The sequence below is a fragment of the Urocampus carinirostris genome, chromosome 1 (assembly GCF_059441175.1).
Source record: "Urocampus carinirostris isolate Australia breed hairy pipefish chromosome 1, RoL_Ucar_1.0, whole genome shotgun sequence".
In the NCBI taxonomy this organism is placed as follows: Eukaryota; Metazoa; Chordata; class Actinopteri; order Syngnathiformes; family Syngnathidae; genus Urocampus; species Urocampus carinirostris.
In genome coordinates this window covers 69,874,728-69,889,280 of record NC_142349.1, presented here as the reverse complement: position 1 = coordinate 69,889,280, position 14,553 = coordinate 69,874,728, and the positions used below count along the sequence as shown (strand labels likewise).

At 39.5% G+C, this 14,553-nt stretch overlaps 1 protein-coding gene across 5 annotated transcripts in view; it reads right to left on the bottom strand.

Annotated features, from left to right (window-relative positions):
- astn1 (astrotactin 1) overlaps window positions 1-14,553 on the bottom strand; it is a 542,394-nt gene that overhangs the window by 454,312 nt on the left and 73,529 nt on the right. For all 5 annotated transcript variants that reach the window (XM_088349931.1, XM_088349940.1, XM_088349956.1 and 2 more), the window contains exon 2: window positions 4,827-5,008. In XM_088349931.1, coding sequence (XP_088206057.1) covers window positions 4,827-5,008 — 182 coding nt within the window. The remainder of the gene's footprint in view (window positions 1-4,826; window positions 5,009-14,553) is intronic.

The window sequence follows — 14,553 nt, the reverse complement described above, 5'->3', positions numbered from 1 at the left end:
TCTTTCGAGGGAATAGAGCATGGCTTCTGCAGACCACCACAAAGGTAAGAAATCCTATTCATAAATATTTTCTTTATCCTTTAACCGCTCACCACTTGTTGTGGAGACCCGGGTGCTAAATGACGTGTAAACGACCTGATTTTTTTTATTTTTCCACGTTCATGTTAGAAGATTACGATAACGCGAACGTACGATTAGCCTGGGTTAGCTTCATGTTTACTTTCATGGTAAACGTTCAGGGTGTTGGAACGGATTAAAACGATTTTACATTACTTTTAATGGGAAAAACGATTTTCGGTGATCGACCAAATCGGTTTTCGAACAGGGTTCTGGAACGGATTATGGTCGAGAACCGAGGTTCCACTTTATAGCAGTTCTTCTAAATCGAAAATGTGAATTGTGCAATTATACACGATATGTCATTGGGAAGAGACACTTCTGACAAGATTGAGGAATAGTCTTGGTTTTGTTTTGTGTTTTTGGTGTGACGTCTCACACGACATGCAGTGTGACTTCATGTACCATGGCAGCTGGCAAAGCAGCGGGACGGACTTCACGCCATGCTCTCGAAATGTGTTCAACTATAAACAACTAAGACGATGGAAACAATTTATTTTGCTTTGAGTTTGATGTTACAAGGACATGAAGCGGTAAAAATATTTGCGAGTGTTAGAGTAAATTGAGATTAAGACATACTGCCACACTTAACATATTGTGCAGAAGTCTGGGGCAATAACTACAAAAAAAAATCACTAGGATATCGAGATCATACTAATAGTTTATTCCTGCGGTCTAAATTATTAAAATGAGATGATTTAGTAAGATTTTTCACTGCACAACTGCTATTTAAGGTCAACAAAAACATAGTGCCAGAAAACATCCATAAATTACCGTATTTTCCGCACTATAAGGCGCACCTAAAAGCCTTTATTTTTTCCAAAAGCTGACCATGCACCTTATAATACAGTGCGCCTTATATATGGATCAATGGGAGGTCGCTGGTTCGCGCCTCGGCCGAGTCATACCTAAGACTTATAACATCGGTAAAATGGCGGCGCCCTCTGTTGGCTGCGGCTGCATCGGCTCGCTACAACGGGTCAGGTGCAATCGACATTTCGTTCTTACAAAGAATGACAATACAAAGGAAATTATTATTATTATTATTATTATATTAAGTCGCAAAGTCTTGCAACTAAAGCAAGCAGCCGCCGATTAGATTTTCCCCTGAAGGCGAAGCAGTCCGCGGTGTATGCTGGGATTTATATACCGGCGTTTCATTTCCTAACCAATGTGTCAATCATCATTTGAATCAGTCACTATTGGCTAAAGTTATTCGGCGGTAAAGGGGGCGGATCATTTTTATCATTTACAGGCTCGCATAGGCTAAAGGGGCGAAACAATGCCTGCAATTGGTCAAAAAAGATGAATGTGAATCACATGTTGGGTTGCACTACGGCATAGAGAAAACGTGTTTTACTATTCTGTATTTGTAAATATTTTACTCTCCTGGATTTACTACTCACGGTTGTAAGAAGGCCACGGTTTCGTATCATTAATGAACGTGAAGGCTGCAAGAGAACTTAGGTGAGCTATGCGGATTTATATTTTCCCGGTATCTTGTTTTAGAACGGTCTTGATGTTTCTGTGATGAGTTTATTTTTAAACTAAATTCATTTTAAAGTGTTTATTGTCATATGCACAGTAAAGAACCCCGTTTCCCTGCACAATACAATTCTTACTTTGTTGTCCACACAGTTGCCAGCAAAAAATAAAATGAAAACTAAGAAATGTTTGTTCGCTGACATCGTACGGACACCGCATCCGCACGTGTCTACGACACGTATTTGCTTTTTTGCAAGCTTTCGGAATGTTAAGGGGGTAATACGTTTGACTGAACTATCTGACTGTTTTGTCGACATTCCTATTGTAGCGCCTTGTAATACGGTGCGCCTTATGTATGGAAAATATAGGGCCAAAAACTATTTTTTGGGGGTGCACCCTATAACCCGGTGCGCCTTATATTGCGGAATATACGGTATTCATTCAGAAAGAGGGAAATTATAACTTAAGGGGCTGTATTGCATTCATAATCCCAAAGGTGATAACCACCAGGAGAAGTATGAGTATGTCTGTGTGTGGAGTCAAGCTTTGGAACAGTTTGTAAGACGAGATAAAACGGTGTCCAACTATTCCCTTGTTCGAATTTAAATACAAAAATACATTACTGGCGGAATACAGAGATGAAGAAAATGGGGTATGAGTGGTGCGGGAGATTGGGAATAGTGTGTCTAGTTTTGAGCTTTGAGTTATTGTTGCTATTGTTATATCTTAATTGTTATTCTTAATATTAATACAATTGTTATATCATCGGTGTATGTAATAGGGAAGATGAAGAGGTTGGGAATATAAGCATTTTGCTTCTTACTACCCCTTTTCGAACATATTATGTAACGTTATTTTGTTGTTGAGTTATTATTTTTGTTCTGTTTTTATTTTGATGTTCAAATAATGTTTTCATTCATTCATTCATAAGACAGAGCACACAGCAGAAGCCCCATGTCTTTGTTTCCTTATCCTCACTGTAAATGTGAAACTGGAGTCGTCCAATTTCGTTGTCACAGCATATCCTATGTTGTAACAATGACAATAAAGGCATATTCTATTCTATTCTATTCTATTATATTCTATTCTATTCTATTCATATGATGAAAGTAAATAGTCACATATTTGTAGCAGAAATGTGTGCTATTTAATCTAAAATAGTGTATGTGACACCCGTGTCATGATTACCGATGTGATGCACCTGTGCCCGCTTCTTTGGCGCTAACTGCCTCGGACTCTGATTGGCTCCCTGTCCCTATTTAAACCCACTCCTTTCTGTCACTTGTTGTTAGTTCGTCTGCGAACCTCAGTTTACACTAGGCAAGCCTTTTTCAATCCTGACTCCCTCCTGTTTTTTGCTCCCATCTGCTTCGACCCGTTTTTGATCCTGACCACGTCTACTCTCCTCTCCTGCCTTACGACTCGTTTAAGACCCCGACCACGTTTTTGCTCTCCTGTCCCGGCTACTGACCCGTTTTTTCGTTCCCGAAACCGCCCTCGCTCGCCACGGAAGATCAACTTCAGCCTTCAGAGCGACTTGCTTCCCACGTCCAGCAATCACCGGATTGTGGGTGCAACCAGTGTTCCCTCTAAGCTGCGCGCGTGCGCAATTGCGCACTGCTCGCACAGTGTCGGCGCATAAGAAAATCTAGCCAGCGCACAAAAATGAGGGCTCAAAATTACTTATTAAGAAGCGACTTGAGTCAAAGTTACAGTGCAAGAAGGTCAAAATACACGGGTTCCCCTGACGTTGTGTCCTAAATGCGGTATTTTAAAGTCGAACGAAGTTGAGTAAAGTTAGTAGAGTATGTCGAGAACCGGCTTCTTCGGCTCGGCTCACTAAAAAGAACCGGCTCTTTCGGGTCTTCGGGTTGTTTTTGGTTCTTTAATCCCAACATGACCAAATATTAAGTAAATTATGCACAAAATGAAGGGGGGAATAGAACAAAAAAGAAAAAAAATACCAAAATGAAAAAGTAGTGAAAAGCTGAGAAAAAAAGAAGGAAACATTTTAGAAAAAAGCCAGAAAAAAAGAAAAGACAGAAATGTAGGAAAAAAGTAAATAGAGAACAAAAAGAAAAAAGTAACAGTTCGGAAAAAATAAACACAATGAGATTTTTTTTAAAGGAATTAAAAAAAAGTTGAAAAAAACACAGAAAAAAGAATAAAAAGTTTGTGTTGCATTCAAATAATTTCCAATCATATCAAGTGAATCTTGTTGCCAACGTTGTACTTCCACTAAAAAATGTGATTAAGTACAGTTCTGTATCTTACAACTGACTAAATAAGCCCCCAAAAATGTTAATATTATGCGAGAAAATATGTCAGGAAATAAAAAGAAATGGATATCTTGTGAAAGAATTGTAAGAACAAATGACGTTTGTAGGCCGTACAACCTTTGCAATCGTACATGAGTCAATTCATTCAAAAGAGAAAAATAGTTTTGCATTGCCGGAAACTCAGCAAAATGTAACGTGATGTCAAGTTTTGGACATGTTTGATAATCAATTATCTTGCCACACTTGGGATTATGGTTGCTCACTGTAGTTTCAAGCGTTGCTCACCGACTTTGTGTGAACGCTCAGACCCGTAAGGAAAATTAGAGGGAACATTGGGTGCAACCCTTTCCTTTCTTCCAATAAAACTGAGAGAAACGTAACGCTAGTGGGTCCTGTCTCCGTTCTGGTCTTGACAACCTGCACTAGCGCAAGGAACATATACAATCTACACAATTGCATTAAGAGGTCTGAAACCAGATATCTTGATTTTGTAGCAGAAACTTCAGTTCAATGAAGAGCTACTTGGGGCGGCAGTGGCTCAGGAGGTAGAGCGTTCGTCTTGGGATCAAGAGATCGCAGTTCGAATCCCGGCTCTTCCGTGTTACATGTCGAAGTGTCCTTGGGCAAGACACTGAACCCCGAATACCCCCAATAAGCAGGTTAGCGCCTCACATGGCTGCAAGGCCGCTATTGGGAAATGTGAAGCACACTGTAAAGTGCTTTGGGAAGTCTTGACTTGAAAAGCGCTATATAAATGCAGATCGTTTCATTTCAATTCATTACTGACAACAAAAAACAGCAAAGACAATACAAACTAACCAAGCAAATAACTGTCTTATACAGAAGCTCTACTGCTTTATTGTTTCCCTTTGGAATGGAAAACCCCAAACATTCACAATGCCCCCTCTCCCGCACCCCGTCTTCTACATATAAAAGAAGCGTTACCATCACTGATATATGCAGAATCCGAAGTTCTTCTTTTGCAGAACTGTTTGCTGGATCTTCTGTAGGTTCTGGGAGGCTTATGCTACCGTCCTGGTGGTGTATGTGAAAGAGCAAAGTGCCATTTTCCAGCCACTGCTGTCTCCATCGGACCAAAGGGATGTCCTCTGAGTTGCCGGAAATTTCTGTGGATACACAAAAGATGTGTCAGTTAAAATGCAGCCTACCATGTAATAAAGTGATCTGCTGATCACATAAGAGTTCCCAGTATCTTGCACGGGTACAGTATTTTCCGGACTATACAGTGAAGAAAATAAGTATTTGAACACCTTGCTATTTTACTATTCCTTCCACTTAGAAATCATGGAGAGGTGTTAAATGTTCATCATGGGTGCATGTCCACAGTGAGGGAGATAAACTAAAAAGAAATATCCAGAAATCAAAATGCATGATTTTTCAATGATTTATTTGTGCGATATAGCTACAAATAAGTATTTGAACACCCTGCTATTTTGCTATTTCTCCCACTTAGAAATCATGGAGGGTCTATAATTTTCATAGTAAGTGCATGTCCACTGGGAGAGAGATAAACTAAAAAGAAATATCCAGAAATCAAAATGCATGATTTTTCAATGATTTATTTGTGCGATATAGCTGCAAATAAGTATTTGAACACCCTGCTATTTTGCTATTTCTCCCACTTAGAAATCATGGAGGGTCTATAATTTTCATAGTAAGTGCATGTCCACTGGGAGAGAGATAAACTAAAAAGAAATATCCAGAAATCAAAATGCATGATTTTTCAATGATTTATTTGTGCGATATAGCTGCAAATAAGTATTTGAACACCCTGCTATTTTGCTATTTCTCCCACTTAGAAATAATGGAGGGTCTGAAATTTTCATCGCAGGTGCATCCACTGTGAGAGAGATAGACTAAAAAGAAAAATCCAGAAATCACAATGCATGATTTTATTCACGATTGGAGTATAAGTCGCACTAGACAAAAAATGCACAAGTAAAAACAGAGTATAAATTGCAGTTTTGTGGGGTAATCAAACCCAACACCTAAATTATACGTGTCATCTGAAGGCAATTTAAAATGAAAATAAAATAGAAAAAAAACGGTATAGTAAGTTACACATACGTAGATATCTTAGACACGGATGTGTTACGGTTGCCACTCGGTCCTGTTTCCTGTTGGTACTTCCTGTCTGGTATTGTTCCCGTTTATTTTATCCTGTTTAATAACAGTTTCCAGTTTTGTTCCCGTCTATTTTTGTCCTGTTTATTATTCTCTCCAGTTTTTGTTCCCGTCTAGTTTGTCCTGTTTAATTTTGATATCCTGTTTCAATATCAATCCTGTCTGTGCCATCTGTCCGATATCTGGTCGGACAATTGGTATCGATCTCGTCGGCCTCTGGCTTCCTATCATTCCACACCACACTGCTGCCTAACGTGCACGGTTCCCCATTTCCCGCAAAATAAAAGCTTGTGTGAGAAACGTCACGCATTTGGGTCCTGATCCCGTTCCTGTTCCTGATAAATATGTTAAATGTATAATATTAAAATACTGATTGCAGGAAGATGCAAACTGTGCAAATGTTATCAAACTAGTAAACCATCTTATATAAAATCTATAATTGAAAAAAATTGTAAGAGAAAAGGAAGTTGAGGTGGTTGATATAGAATAGAATGGAATAGAATATACCTTTATTGTCATTGTTACAAAATGGGTTAACATATTGTGACAACAAAATTGGGCATGACACTCCAGTTTCACACATTCACAGTGTGGTAAAGAAACCAAGAAGATAAGGAACAGAGAAGATAAGGTTATAAAACAAGGAGGACAAGCTTATAGTTATAATTTACACAATATTTACACCAGGGGTGTCAAACTCATTTTACCTCGGGGGCCACACGATAGAACAAACATTCTCTCGGGGGCCGGACTAGTAGATTAGAGAGAAAGAAAAAGAGAGAGAAAAATAAGACAAAGCGAAGGAGAGAAAAGAGAGAGGGTGGGACAATGAAAGAGAGGAAGGGAGAAAGAGAGAAAGAGAGAAGAGAGAGGGAGAGAGAATGTGAGAAACAAAAAAGATATAAAGACAAATAGTGAGAGAGGGGGAAAGAAATAGAGAGAAAGAATGATATCCAAAGAGAAATAGAAAGAGAGAAAGGTGGAAGGAGAGAGAAGAGAAGGAGAGAAAGAGAGAATGGAAGAAAAAGAGAAGGGGAAAGCAGGAGAGAGCGAAAAAGAGAAAAGGAAAAATGGGAGAGAGAGCAAAAGAAGGTAAAAAGACACAGAGAGAGAGAGAGAGAGAGAGACACAGAAAGTGAAAGAGAGAGACACGTAGAGTGAGAGAAGAAGGGAGGAAGAGAAAGAAAGAAAGAGAGAAAGAGAGAGAGAGAGAGAGAGAGAGAGAGAGAGAGAGAGAGAGAGAGAGAGAGAGAGAGAGAGAGAGAGAGAAAAATAAATACAAGTACACCGTCTTTGTGAGAGGCACCTGTCTTTGGCAACATCAAGTGGACATATTTAGACCTGCAGCTCGTTTTTTTCTCTTGCGCTTCTCTGAGCGTTGTCTCGCGGGCCGGATTCAATCCCTTAGCGGGCCTGATCTGGCCCCCGGGCCGCATGTTTGACACCCCTGATTTACACAAAGAAATGACGGCATGTAGGATGTTACATAGAGTTGGTATTGTAAGGGTTTGTGCAACATGCATTTGGTGCGAAAATAGTCATCATAGTGCAAAAAAAAATAGTCAACATAGTGCAAGGTGAGCAGTAAACATATTGCAGTCAACATTGTGCAAGAAACATAGACATGAGTACCAATTTACGTTCGTATGAGGTAGTGTGTTTGCAAGAGTTTTCAGTTTTTTGTGCGGTGTGTGTATAGGGTGGTAATGGCTCTGGGGGAGGAACTGTCTCTGAGTCTGTTTATTACGCACCCTTTGTAATCAATCCAAATATTGATGTTATCGGTACCAAACAAATACTTGGATCGGGTCAATACTACTGTCCTGGGATCGATATTTCAAAATCAGTTTCACTTAAAAGCTGTCTCCACCCCCTCTGCATCCACCCACTAACTTCACCGTACCAGCTCAAGTCAGTCACACTAAAGTTAAACAATATTTAATCTTTTATTTACATGCATCCATCCATTATCTGTACCGCTTATCCTGATTACAAAGGGTGCATAATAAAAAATGGGCCCCGAGTGATTAACACCAGACTTTGCTATTTGTTTGCTTATATTGCCTCCGTATATTTTACTACTTGTTACAAATTGTCTTTTTTTTCCTGTCCGGAAGGCAGCAGGTCAAAGTCCTTGATGATGTTTTCTGCTCTGCTGAGGTAGCGAGAGCAGTCGATGTCCTCCAGACTGGGCAGAGAGCAACCGACGATTTTCTGGGCTGCTTTGATGACCCTCTGGAGCGTTTTCCTATCTGCTGCTGTGCACCCACCACACCGTAATGCAGTATGTTAGAATATATACTTTGCAATTGGTTGTTTTTGTTTGTCTATTCTCTTCTATATTAATGTGTAGCTATAAAAACATATTAAAAATATTATCCTCCCTGTGCTATTTGAGTGAGCCGCTAATTTGCTTCCAATCTTACCGGAGAGAAAAAAAATGGATGAAGTATGAAAAGAAAGGGACTTTGGATAAGGAAGATGAAATTGAGGCGAGGAAAGTAAAATAACAAAAGACAGGTTCTTGCAAAACTAAAATAGATCTACATAATCCGATTTTTTGAAATAAAAGTGCTTCATCTAAATGCTGACAGGGTCCGTTAGAGAACAGTAATTTGTTTGAAAGATATTTAGGAACAGTAAGGCTCCGATGTGCCTGCAGCAGGTCTTAAAAAAGGAATCTCGAGAGAATTTCATCACATTTTCCATTCACCAAGTCATGAAAAGAACACTTAGTGTGATCATCTTGGGTCGAAATGTTGTACATCAGATTATGCAAACGAGATTATAATCTAGATCTTCAACCGCCTTTGAGAGAAACTTGTGGTTTTTGTTTTTCTTCAAACAAAACCGCGCTCAGTCAATTTGTGACAAGGTGGATATTCAAGGCAGCTATATCCGCTCATCTCATTAGCTGCACCGCCTATCCTCAGTAGGCTCGCGGGGATGCTGGAGCCCATCCCAGCAATCATCGGGCAGTGGGCAAGGGACACTCTGAACTGGTTGCCAGCCAATCGCAGGGCACACAGGGACAGACAACTCGCTCACTCATTGACACCTAGGGACATTTGGACCGGCCAATCCACCTGATATGTATGTCTTTGGAATGTGGGAGGAAACCGGAGTGCCCGGAGGAAACCCACGCAAGCACGGGGAGAACATACAAACTCCGCTCGAAGAGGATGAATCAATGTTTTTGAAGATTGATGTTAGAAAAATGTCACAGTTGCCATGGCGCCCAATTGGCGCCAGCTGCGGCTTGTTGACAGATTTGCTTTTCTTCTATTTAAGCTCAGAACACTTGCTCACCCTTGGTCAGTCCGCCAACGAACCTCTGCACCCACTAGACGTGGGTTTTGACTCTGTCCGGTTTTCCGTTTATGTATCCTGTCGGGTTTCGATCCCATCTGTTTTATCCTGTCTATCTCGTCCTGTCTGATATCTGTCTCCAGTCTCCTATGTCCTTTTTTTTTTATATCAATGCTGTCCGTCCCGTTGTTTAATATCGGTTTTCAGTTTCGTTCCCTTCTAGTTTGTCCTGTTTATTTTCGATATCAAGTTTTGATATGAATCCTTTCAATCACATTCTCTCCGGTATCTACATCATATGTCCGGTATCCGCTCGTGGGTTTCGACTCTGTCCGGTTTCCCGTTTATGTATCCTGTCGGGTTTTGATCCCGTCTGTTTTATCCTGTCTATCTCGTCCTGTCTGATATCTGTCTCCAGTCTCCTATGTCCTTTTTTTTTATATCAATGCTGTCTGTCCCGTTGTTTAATATCGGTTTCCAGTTTCGTTCCCTTCTAGTTTGTCCTGTTTATTTTCGATATCAAGTTTTGATATGAATCCTTTCAATCACATTCTCTCCGGTATCTACATCATATGTCCGGTATCCGCTCGTGGGTTTCGACTCTGTCCGGTTTCCCGTTTATGTATCCTGTCGGGTTTTGATCCCGTCTGTTTTATCCTGTCTATTTCGTCCTGTCTGATATCTGTCTCCAGTCTCCTATGTCCTTTTTTTTTATATCAATGCTGTCTGTCCCGTTGTTTAATATCGGTTTCCAGTTTAGTTCCCGTCTAGTTTGTCCTGTTTATTTTCGATATCAAGTTTTGATATTAATCCTTTCAATCACATTCTGTCCGGTATCTACATCATATGTCCGGTATCCGCTCGTGGGTTTCGACTCTGTCCGGTTTCCCGGTTATGTATCCTGTCGGGTTTCGATCCCATCTGTTTTATCCTGTCTATCTCGTCCTGTCTGATATCTGTCTCCAGTCTCCTATGTCCTTTTTTTTTATATCAATGCTGTCCGTCCCGTTGTTTAATATCGGTTTTCAGTTTCGTTCCCTTCTAGTTTGTCCTGTTTATTTTCGATATCAAGTTTTGATATTAATCCTTTCAATCACATTCTGTCCGGTATCTACATCATATGTCCGGTATCCGCTCGTGGGTTTCGACTCTGTTCGGTTTCCCGTTTATGTATCCTGTCGGGTTTTGATCCCGTCTGTTTTATCCTGTCTATCTCGTCCTGTCTGATATCTGTCTCCAGTCTCCTATGTCCTTTTTTTTTTATATCAATGCTGTCTGTCCCGTTGTTTAATATCGGTTTCCAGTTTAGTTCCCGTCTAGTTTGTCCTGTTTATTTTCGATATCAAGTTTTGATATTAATCCTTTCAATCCCGTTCTGTCCGGTATCTACATCATATGTCCGGTATCGGCTCGTGTAACTGGTATCGATTTCGTTGGTCTCTTGCTTTCTGTTGTTCCACGCCAGACTTCTGTCTTTCTTCTTTCGCCCAGCGATCGCCGAAGCACTGGCATTTTGTGTTAACGTGCATGACTGCCCCAATTCCCGTAAAATAAAAGCTTGTGTAAGAAACGTCACGCATTTGGGTTCTCCTCGTGTTCCAGTTCTTTGGAAAAATAAAATAAAAAATGCTGCGACTCATGCAAATTTATACAGTCAAACTCCAACACCCTCCAGGATATTTCAGGCTACAACTTGCTTTTGCTGCCTGTGTTATTTATTGTTCAAGTGGAATTCGAGCAGAACAGGGGTGTGAATTTGTGTCAATAATAAATGAAATTAAATGAAATGAAATGAGCTGCATTTATATAGCGTTTTTCAAGTCAATGACTTCCCAAAGCGCTTTACAGTGTGCTTCACATTTCCCAATAGCGGCCTTGTATTGCAGCCATGTAAGACGCTAACCTGCTTATTGGGGGTATTAGGGGTTCAGTGTCTTACCCAAGGACACTTTGACATGTAGCACGGATCCCAAGACGAGCGCTCTACCTCCTGAGCTACTGCCGCCCAACCGTATGTGGTATGATTTTATAGTAACAATCAATTTCCAATTGTATTTACTGCATTTCAGCGTTTATAAGGGTCACTTTTGAATACATTGCAATTTTTGTTTTTTGAGTGTGCCTTATGGGTGGGGAAATGCTATGGTAGTACCAGGGTTGGGTAGGGTTACTTTAACTGGATTACTTTCACTTACTTTTGGATTACTCCGGTATCAAATATGCTAATAAAGACAAAATAAACTAAATATGAATAAAATGATGACTCACAACACGTGGTGAGCTTTCTCTCCTGGCTTTGATCTCTTTGATCTCCGGCAAAACGAACAGAAAATGCGACAGAAACAAAATGAAAATAAATCCAAACAGCTTGCCAACATCATTTTTGCCGTTCCATGTATTCCGTTACTCCCCAAGCCTGCACAAAATGTAGTCATTTTATTCATATTTAGTTTCGTTTGTCTTTTTTTTAGCATATTTGGTATTGGAGTAATCCAAAAGTCATTGAAAGTAATCCAGTTAAAGTAACCCTACCCAACACTGTATGGTACTAAAGTATTATGGGTACTATGGAAATTGGGGTATTCCTAAAAGCTCAGTGGAAGTGAATAATCTAATGTGTACAGTGCATTTACATACTCAATTAAAATAATAGATTCAGTTTTTGGTGCAAGGCCAACATGAAATTACATTTTTGATTGGCCAGCTCAACATTGCGTTTAACGCCGAGCGTAAAAATTAGCATTTCATACAGTCGCAAGAGAGAGAATCCGTATAATTAATTTTGACATTGTATATGAGGACCAAACAGCTCTCTAAAAACAGCGCTGGGACATGTCATCTGCATTACCCATAAATTACGACTTTGGTACAAGGTAAATGATTTCATTAAAAAAGTGGATGCCATTTTAGTTATAAATTAACAGAGCAAGAGATACGCACATTTTTGCTACAGATTTCATTAATCGTAAAAGTTGGCTCGTAAGAGTATATTGCAGTGCAGGTCTTACTTGATTTGCGAAGAACAATAAATTGATAGTTTGTTTATTGTCAAGGTTGCCATGGCGCCGAATTGGCCCCGCCTGTGTGGCACCAGCTGCGGATCATTGACCAGGGTTGGGTAGGTGTTACTTTAACTTGATTACTTTCACTTACTTTTGGATTACTCCGATACCAAATATGCTAATAAAAGACAAAAGAAACTAAATATGAATCAAATGATGACTCACAACACGTGGTAAGATTTCTCTCCTGGCTTTGATCCCTTTGATCTCCGGCAAAACAAACATAAAATGCGACAGAAACAAAATGAAAATAAATCCAAACAGCTTGCCAACATCATTTTTGCCGTTCCATGTATTCCGTTACTCCCCAAGCCTGCACAAAATGTAGTCATTTTATTCATATTTCTTTTGTCTTGTATTAGCATATTTGGTATTGGAGTCATCCAAAATTAATTGAAAGTAATCCAGTTAAAGTAATCCTACCCAACCCTGTAATTGACAGATTGGCTTTCTGTCTATTTAGGCTCAGTGCTCTCATTTTTCCTTTGTCAGTCCGTCAACGAACCTCTGCCTTGCAAGACCTGGGTTTTGTCTCCGTCCTGTTCCCTGTTGGTATTCTATGTCTGGTATTGTTCCCGTTTATTTTTTGTCCTGTTTAATATCGGTTTCCAGTTTCGTCCCCGTTTATTTTTGTCTAGATTATTATTCTCTCTTCTTTCCCGTCTAGTTTGTCCTGTTCATTTTTGATATCCTGTTTCATTATCTATCCTGTCTGTCCCGTCCTGTCCGGTATCGACTCCATCTGTCCGATATCAACTCAGGCAATTGGTATCGATCTCGTCGGCCTCTGGCTTGCTATCATTTCACGCCAGACTTCTGCCTAACGTGCATGACTCCCCATTTCCCGTACAATAAAAGGCATGTGTGAGTAACGTCACGCGTTTGGGTCCTGATCCGGTTCTGTTTCATGACATTTATATTGTACAGTTTTGTTCAATATTGGTTTTCTACCTTACTGTTCCTTGTGTTTTGGTTTTGCACTTAGGGTTGTAACACCTCATTTGTATTCTCTCCATAGACACTGTTCTTTTCAGTAAAGAGATAACAACCAACGTGGCCCTTGGTCACCAGAGGGCATGCTGATAAGCAAAATTGACTTTAGAACTGTTCCTGAGTCACGGTAAAATCGGGAAGTCTGATTACAAAAAATAAAAAAAGACTCCCCTATAAGTAATTCAAATCCATACTGTATAAGAGATAACCAAAAGACTTCATGACCCAATTACTTTATTTGAAATATATTTCAATTTTTGATCAAAACCCGCATGGAGACTAATATGATAAGGTTGTTGTTTTTTGTTAATTAAAATATAGAGAGATGGGGTACAATAGATGTCACCATGGGCATCAGTTAAATAATACATTGTTTTTTCTTAAATGCAATACCACACACACCTCATTCAATGTGAGTTTTAGAGCACAGGAGCCTGAAGATACAGACTTTAGGATAGAGATAGAGATAGAGATGGATAGTTGGTTATAGAACAGCGCTTTGGGAAATCTTGACTTGAAAAGCGCTTTGTAAATGCAGATCATTTTCATTTCATTTTCATTAACAGATTAACCACATAATCGAGGAAATAGTATACTGTATTTCATTTTGAAAAAATGAAGAAAAAGACCATGACAAAAAGCAATGTTCCATCTGATTTTCCTTACGGGTCTGAGCGTTCACACAAAGTCGGTGCGCAACGCTTGAAACAGCAGTGAGCAACGGCAATCCCAAGTGTGGCAAGATAATTAATGATCAAACATGTCCAAAACTTGACATCAAGTGATATTTTGCTGAGTTTCCGGCAATACAAAATCCTTTTTCTCTTTTGAATGAATTGACTCATGTACTATTGCAAAGGTTGTACGGCCTACAAAGGTCATATGTCCTTACAATTCTTTCACAAGATATCCATTTCTTTTTATTACCAGATATATTTTGTCGCATAATATTAACATTTTTTGGGGCTTATTTAGCCGGTTGTACGATACAAAACTGTACTTAATCACATTTTTTGGCAATGTTGGCAACAAGATTCACTTGATACAATTGGAAATTATTTGAATGCAACACAAACTTTTTCTTCTTTTTTCTACTTTTTTTTAATTCCTTTAGAAAAAACCCATTGTGTTTATTTTTTCCGAGGTGTTACTTTTTTTTGTTC